Genomic DNA, 7,964 nt, shown 5'->3' with positions numbered 1-7,964 from the left:
AGCATGACATTTGAGTTCAAAAGGACATACACACAATAGGAAGTGAGTAAATAAGGAATTCGCTGTTAAGCCAGCTACATTCAAACTCTGTGTGAGACAACACATATACAATGACAAGCAAAGTTCACCAATGAAGACACATCTAAGCCTGTAATATAAAAGCAGTATAAAAACCTTGAACATTATTGGCAAAGTAAAATCTCTAACACCTTTATTATCTAAATGTGTGTTTGCAGAGGTAGAGGAGGACAGTGATGAAGACTCTGATGAAGACGATGAATGGGCTGATGATGATGACTATGACAGCACAGAGGAGGGAGGAGCTGCTCTGGACTGCTCTGTTTGCCCTCCAGGTCAGTCTTGTGCTTGTCAGTCTTGTTTTTTTAAAGGTAATTTGAACAGCAGTCCAAGTAATGCTTTTTATTGGAACATTTGTTTTGGGCAAAACTCTCTTCAGCATGTTTTTCTCAATCTGAAGAAGGGCTTCTTGCCCAAAACTTCCATGTGGCAATAAAAAGTATTTTTATTGGTGTGCTGTACAAATCACCTTTATATATTACTGGCCACATCAAAGGCAGGGTTGGTAATGTTGAAAAGCCAGCTAAAGTTGATAGTAGGATCTCCTTGGGTCTCCGTCTAACCCCTCCCATTGACCTGTAGGCTCCACCCACACACACACCTGCAACCCCCCCATACCTGTCCAACAGAAAGACGTCAACCATAACAGTGGTTACTTTATTTTTTATTTTTTTTAAATATTATTTTTTGGGGGGGTTTTCCCTTTATTTGAAAGTGACAGTGGTTAGACAGGAAAGGTGGGGGATGACACGCAGCGAAGGGCAGAGGACTCAGCCTACATGGGGCGCACGCTCTTACAGCGTGAGCTAGAGGTTGCCCCGGCAGTGGTTACTTTTTTAGTTCTCCAGCAGACTTACAGTAACTCCTGCAGCATCGACGCGCATTAATCCCAGTAAAGGGTGAACTTTTATTTCTTACCATTGTTGCAGTCGGGTTCTACAGGAAAGCATTTATCTTGAGGCTAATTAAACTCAATCCAAAATACAGTCAACCCAAACACTCCCAAACAATACATTACATGTCATTGTATTGGCAATACACATGGACCCTACCTGAGCTGAATAGACCAAATTTGGACCTGGACAGACTGGATATGAGGCATTTTGCGGTGCTTCACTGTGCTTTAAAGCAACATTAGAGAACTTTTCCCACTTCAGTCCTCCTACAGGTTGGAAGTGACATTGTCCCATTATGTCTCATTGGAACTACAGATCCGCTACCCGATCTGGCAAAGTTGCATTGTGCGGTTATAGCCGGTAGAGAGCGAATGCAGAAGCCGTTCACCCTGTTACGAGCTGAAACTGAAAACGATGAAACAATTCTGAAAACATTATTCTAAGTTACAAAAGGTTTTCTAGTGTCGCTTTAAATTTAGCAGGCTTCGACTTTGGCTTTGGCTATAAATGTGTGTGTGTGTGTGTGTGTGTGTGTGTGTGTGTCTCAGGATGTGAGCCAGAGTTGTTTGAGAACACAGTGCAGCTGCGTGAGTGTCGGCTAGACCTGGAGGAACTGCTAGTGGAGGAGAAGAAGAGTGCTGAAGCTCTGAAGAGAGAGTGTGAGACCCTCGTCAAGAAGGTCACCCTCTGCTTTTGTTTTCTGCGTCTTGGCCTCATCTCATCTGACTTGTTTTCCTTTTGTCTTGTGCTGTTTTTGTCACTCACATCCGGGTGTGCGTGTGTGTGTTTCTACTCGGCTCTGCAGGAGAAGTTGGTGAAGAGCAGTCGGAAGGCAGCAGAGGACGACTTGGAGTTGGTGAACAGGGAGAAACAGCAGAAAATGAATGAACTGGATGTGGTAGTTCCTATTAGACTGCATCAGGTTAGTCTATATTCTCCACGTTCCACTTCCAAGATTGTTCCGTTGCTGTTGTAAATTCGGCCGGATGCACCTCTTTTTGGCCAGATGTCTGTTTCCTTCCGCTTTCTTTGTGTAGGAATTCTAAACTCCGGTGGATTTCTAAACACTATGGTTTCCTGGTCCTCAGATCTCTGCAGGGTAGATCCAGACAGCTAGCTAGACTATCTGTCAATCTGAGGACTATGGTTACTGGTCCTCAGATCTCTGAGGAATCCAGACAGCTAGCTAGACTATCTGTCCAATCTGAGGACTATGGTTACCTGGTCCTCAGATCTCTGCAGGGTAAATCCAGACAGCTAGCTAGACTATCTGTCCAATCTGAGGACTATGGTTACTGGTCTCAGATCTCTGCAGGGTAAATCAGACAGCCAGCTAGACTATCTGTCCAATCTGAGGACTATGGGTACCTGGTCCTCAGATCTCTGCAGGGTAAATCCAGACAGCTAGCTAGACTATCTGTCCAATCGAGGACTATGGTTACCTGGTCCTCAGATCTCTGCAGGGTAAATCCAGACAGCTAGCTAGACTATCTGTCCAATCTGAGTTTTCTGTTGCAACAAGTTCCTTCCTGAGACTATTTTGCAGAGGCAAAATCTGTACGTTGCTTAGCACCACCCATGACAATTGTGATTGGTTTAAAGAAATGCAAACATATCACAGTTTTTCTCCTATCCCGGAACGGTGACAAAACAACAAGTTCTAGTCAACAGATTTGAAAGCACATTTTGGTAACTTTTATGGTTGGCAGTGCAGTATGACCAAAATAAACCCGACGTGAAATAAAGCCATAGTTAGCTTGCTGATATTATTATAATCATCAAGAACATTTAAAACCTCTCGCTCAGTGTGCATCTTCTTTTACCAATTGCCTTAGCCATTATATTTCGTTAACAGCCATTCATTAAATGAGAATTCCAGTCAATTTTTAAGTTCATCTTAATCGCTATAAATATGCAAGTGCAGTCAATAGAAAAAAAAAAAAACAAGCTGAATGGGTGGGGAGCAGCTGCAGCTATTTCTAGGAGCTTCCGCTCAGCTAAAACGGCAGTGGTCTGGGCCAGTTTTAGACTGCCTTTGTGCCTCTTAATAGACTGTGCAACATGAAGAAGGCCCCATACTTGACAACAAGATAGATTTTCAACACTTTTTTTTTCTATCGACTGTACTCGCATATTTATAGCAATCAAGATTTACTTAAAAATTATATATTTCATTTCATCTCTATGCAAGAGTGCAACACAAAGTACAAGCCCAAAGAAAGCTTGGTAAATTGACAGGTAAAACTGATACCTAACCTGCAACCATACCACCCTACCTTTACATTGGGGCATAGCCCAAGCAAAACAAGCCCACATTTGCTTCTATTAGGCAGGCATGGCAACCCTGGCCAGAAACAAGAGCGGTGGAACTGTCTTCTTTCAATTAAGAGGCCTGGAAGGACTCTGCCATTCTGAAATTGACCATAAGAAAGAACATTTGCTTTTGAACATTTATCCAAAAAGCCAAAGATTATTTAGTTTAAGAGGACTAAGAAAACCTACGAATGTACCCAACTGAAAAACTGCTTCTTTTCACTACCATATATGTATATACACCACTAACACCATATTATTACTAGATTTACACTTATTTTAGAAATTTATTGTCAATAAACCTCATTTATTGGATCAGATATTATGAATTATTTAGACTAATATCAAAGGACGGGAATATGTCAATGTTCAGTTGAGACACCGTTTCAAAACATTTCAATTTTTTTTCAAATGCTAAAAAATTTAATAACCCCCAAATTAAAATTAGGTAGTTAACTAGAAACTCATATTTGTGATCTAGACAGTTTTATATTGGGTCAAATTTGACCCAAAGACAACACAAGGGTTATTCAGTAGAAGTTTGACGTCGCGTGGTAAATCTTCTCAGTTTCTCTTCTCCTGCAATAAGACTTCTCTTCCCTCCACCCTCTCCATTGGTCCACCAGATTGAGTTTATCACTAACGGCTCGGTGCCGTGTGACCTGAGCCCGGCGTTGGTGCTGGACATGAAGGAGCTGAACAGGCTGCGGGAGCGCGTCAGGCAGCTGCAGGCGGAGAAGAGCCATCAGAGAGATCTGTACGTTCAGGCCCGCCAGCAGCACGTCAGGCTCATCCATGACCGCAAGGACATGGACACCCAAATCCAGGGTAAAACTCCAGCTACCTAAAAGCTCTGATGAAATGTTAGATACGTGTGAAATTAATAATAATAATAATTGTATTCATATACCACAAAGTGCTTTCCAGATTAAAAGCTTTACAGGATATTAATTAGGAATCAGAAACCCATATAAGCCCCCCTCTGTTTATGAAAGGGAATAAAATCTCCCAGCAGAAACCCTGAGAGCTCCCTCAAAATAGCGGAGCCTTTTTCCCCAATTCCCCCCCTCATCCCCTTTACATACAAAAATTAGAACATGAGAGCACACATTTCAAGCAGCAAGTCATAAAACAGTGACAGTTCAAGATACAATGTTAATAAAGGCAAACTGTATGCCAAATGCTACCCTGGATGCCAGCCGAACTTAGCCCCGCCCACAACATTCGGGGTCGGGGAGTTTCTATTCAGACTAGAATCTGAGGATGACCATGTCAGGCTAGCAAAATGCATCTAAAAAATACAAAAATGATAATACAAATTAAGCATAATGTAAATACGCAATGCCTGTGAAGTTCAAATAAAACACCATAAAAAGTAGCAAAAAGAGGAAATATACAGTGTTGCCGTGGTATGGAATAAAAGCAGTGGTGGAAGAACTTGAAGTATTCACATTCTTTACCAGGGCGCCTGGGTAGCTCACAGGCTGCGGGTTTGAGTCTGTCCTGCGGCCCTTTGCTGCATGCCGTTCCCCCTCTTTCCCCTGTCATGTCTTCAGCTGTCCCATTTAATAAAGGCCTAAAATGGCACTAAAAAAAACTTTTAAAAACAGGAGGAAAAAAAGTACTTATACCACTCTGAAAAAGTCCTGCCTCGACAGTTACTTAAAAGTACGTATCGTCAGGAAATTTACTTGTAAGTATTAAAGGTAAAAGTACTCAATGCAGGAAAACCCCTCACAATCAAGTAACTGTTTAATCAGCTTTTGTTGGGTAGTTCAATTTATAATAAAACAACATAAGTAAGTTTAAAAGTAAAAAGTACAATATTTCTCTCTGAAATGTAGCGGAGTAGAAGTAGAAAATGGTGTGCAGAGAAAAGAGACAAGTAAAGTGCAAGTACCTTAAATGTGTACTTACAGTCTATACAGTAGGTGAGTAAATGTACTTAAGTTACGTTTCACTACTGGATAACTTGTGAAAATGAGTTTTAAGGAGGCGTTTAGTGTAAAAGCAGTGGAGTCAGACGGTGTCAAACTGACCGGAAGGCTGTTCCAAAGCCGAGGGGCCGTAACCGAAAACCCACGTTCATCCTTAGTTTTCAGTCTGGTTGGTGGATCAGCTAAGAGGTTTTGATCAGCTGATCGTAGGGGCCTGGCTGAACTGTAAGGGGTTAAAAGCTCTTGAATGTAATCTGGAGCCAGACCATGGGTGGCCTTGTATGTAATTCCTTTCAATTTTAAAATGTATTCTTAACTTAATAGGCAACCATGTGTGTGCACTTGTGTTGATCTTAACCAATTGTTCTTGTTTTTGTGTGTCTTTTAGCATTAGTTTTATAAACTTTTTATTGTATAGAGCCAAATCTGTATGTATTATTGATAGCTTAATTGTTTAATCTCATTATAGGGTGACCTCCAGGGACAGTGGATGTTAAATTGCCTCCAGGCTAATTCTGGGACATTTGACTTTTATGTATTATTAGTGGTTACTGTCTCTGACAAATAAACCTGAAATAATAACTAAACCAGTGCAGTGTGTTAACTGAAAGAACCTCCTAGACTTAGTTAATATACTAATCCGGCTGCTGAGTTCTGAATAGGTTGCAATTGTGAGACAGAGTGGGACTTTAAACAGGTAAAAAAGGAGAGTTGAAGAGAGAGTAAAAGTTCAAATGCCCCAGGAATGATTATTGCCCGAAGGTAACATTGTTATACTGATACTGATCTGTGTGTTGCTGTAGTGCTGGAGAAGCAGTGCCACGAGCAGATGATGATGAAGTTCGGGAGGCCGGTGGATCTGGAGGCTCTGCAGACGCTGTCAGGGAACAGGACCATGGAGGAGCTCAAGCAGGAAAAACTCCTCCGTGAAGCTGCGTACGCCAGGGAAATCAAGCAGTGGGATGTACGCTGACAGGTGTGTGGTTGTGTGTGTGTGTGTTGGTGGTGTGTGTGTGTGTGTGTGTGTGTGTGTGTGTGTGTGTGTGTGTGTGTGGTGTGTGTGTGTGTGTGTGGCAAATTTGTGTGCGCTTTGGCGGGACATGTTCTGTTTGATCCCTTGTAAACTTAAAGTCATTTTTAAGAATGGTGTGTGTGTGTGTGGTGTGTGTGTGTGTGTTGTGTGTGTGTGTGTGTGTGTGTGTGTGTGTGTTTGGCAAATCTGTGTGCGCTTTGGCGGGACATGGTTCTGTTCTGATCCCTTGTAAACTTAAAGTCATTTTTAAGAGTGTGTGTGTGTGTGTGTGTGTGGGTGTTTGTGTGTGTTTGTGTGTGTTGGCAAATCTGTGCGCGCTTTGGCTGGACATGTTCTGTTCTGATCTCTTGTAAACTTCAAAAGTCATTTTTAAGAATTTGTGTGTGCGTTTTTGTGTGTGTGTGTGCGACATTCAGTCGAAGGTAGAAGAGGCGCGCCAGGCTCTGATGGAGGTGACCAGGAGTAACACACAGCGTCTCCTCTGCATGACGAGCCTCTTGGAACAGAAAAAGGAACTGGAGCATAAGATCAACGTTGGGCAAAAGAAAATGGTAATTTCTGTGCATTAATTCACTTTTATATGTAATATTGATCAAAGCTGGGATCCACATTAAAAGGAAACTTTAGTATTTTTTTCCCATGTTGTTGTGTTGCAGTCGACAGCGGCGAAACAAGCTGCAATGTTATGTTGAATAGCTATTGCGCACCTTTTAATTTCCATCCACCAACATTGCTGTTTTTACCACTGATATGCTCAGATTATTATTCTAAGTGTCAACAACAACATTATGGAAAGGATCCCTGCAGAGGTTGTGCTTTATTTTAAAGAGTAAGATCCTTTTCATTTAACATGAAACATCCCCAAAATCACTATCGCCCAACTCACCAGACTCCATGGAAATGAACGGTAATTTTATGATCATAAAACATGCTTAATTTAAAGTTGTAAGAAACCAAATAAAATCATTGAAAGCTGTCTTTTTGGTTTGTCTCCACTGTTCCAACATTCACCACTCTGTTTTGGTTGAAATAAACTCTTAATTAACCAGTTTACATGTGGAGATATGCTGCCTTGATACACGTAAAAAGTACTTCTTATTTACATGGAGTCTGGTGAGTTTGACAATTGCGATTTCTGAGTTGTTTCCGGTTAAACAAAAAGCATCTTACTCTTTAACAAAAAGGTCTATCTCTGTAGGAATCCTTTCCATCATTTTGTCAGACCTCTGTTCAAACAGAATCTCAGTTACCTGCAGAGGGCGACAGTGGATTATTTAGCCTCTATGGGGTAGAAGAACTACTGCACACAACAGACACTCTCTGACATATCACCTTATTAAGTTATTGCAAACCCATTTACACATCCAGCGGATACAGGTTAACATTAGCACCCATGTGAGTAGTGTTTGTGTCCATCTGATGATTATGATTACAAGTTTTTCTTCTAACTCTAGTTTGATCTCCACTCCAATGTCTGGCTCCGTAGCTGCTAAATGTTAAATTTATCTACCAGCTTTTCTTAACTGTGTCTGTGTCTACTGTTTGGTGCTGAGCAGTTAGTGTACGGTTGTTTTAGAGCTGCTTTTTGTTGGTTGAGGTTAAAGAAAGTGCTGGGAGTGGGACTGAACCAATTCAAAATTTGCCTTTTTTCATTTCCTGAAAAACAACAGTTGGACATTCAAGTTTTTTTTTTTTTTTACCCGGCAG

The 7,964-nt window shown here is 41.3% G+C and overlaps 1 protein-coding gene across 1 annotated transcript in view; it reads left to right on the top strand.

Moving 5' to 3' along the window:
* The window catches only part of cfap44 (cilia and flagella associated protein 44), a 34,849-nt gene that overhangs the window by 26,091 nt on the left and 794 nt on the right, over positions 1–7,964 (top strand). Inside the window, exons 28-33 of the mRNA XM_032539391.1 lie at positions 237–353; positions 1,523–1,653; positions 1,780–1,896; positions 3,914–4,115; positions 6,028–6,188; positions 6,674–6,808. Of these exons, the coding sequence (XP_032395282.1) occupies positions 237–353; positions 1,523–1,653; positions 1,780–1,896; positions 3,914–4,115; positions 6,028–6,188; positions 6,674–6,808 (863 nt within the window). The remainder of the gene's footprint in view (positions 1–236; positions 354–1,522; positions 1,654–1,779; positions 1,897–3,913; positions 4,116–6,027; positions 6,189–6,673; positions 6,809–7,964) is intronic.

This window comes from Etheostoma spectabile, chromosome 16 (assembly GCF_008692095.1).
Source record: "Etheostoma spectabile isolate EspeVRDwgs_2016 chromosome 16, UIUC_Espe_1.0, whole genome shotgun sequence".
NCBI lineage: Eukaryota > Metazoa > Chordata > Actinopteri > Perciformes > Percidae > Etheostoma > Etheostoma spectabile.
This window is presented reverse-complemented; position numbering and strand designations above follow the sequence as displayed.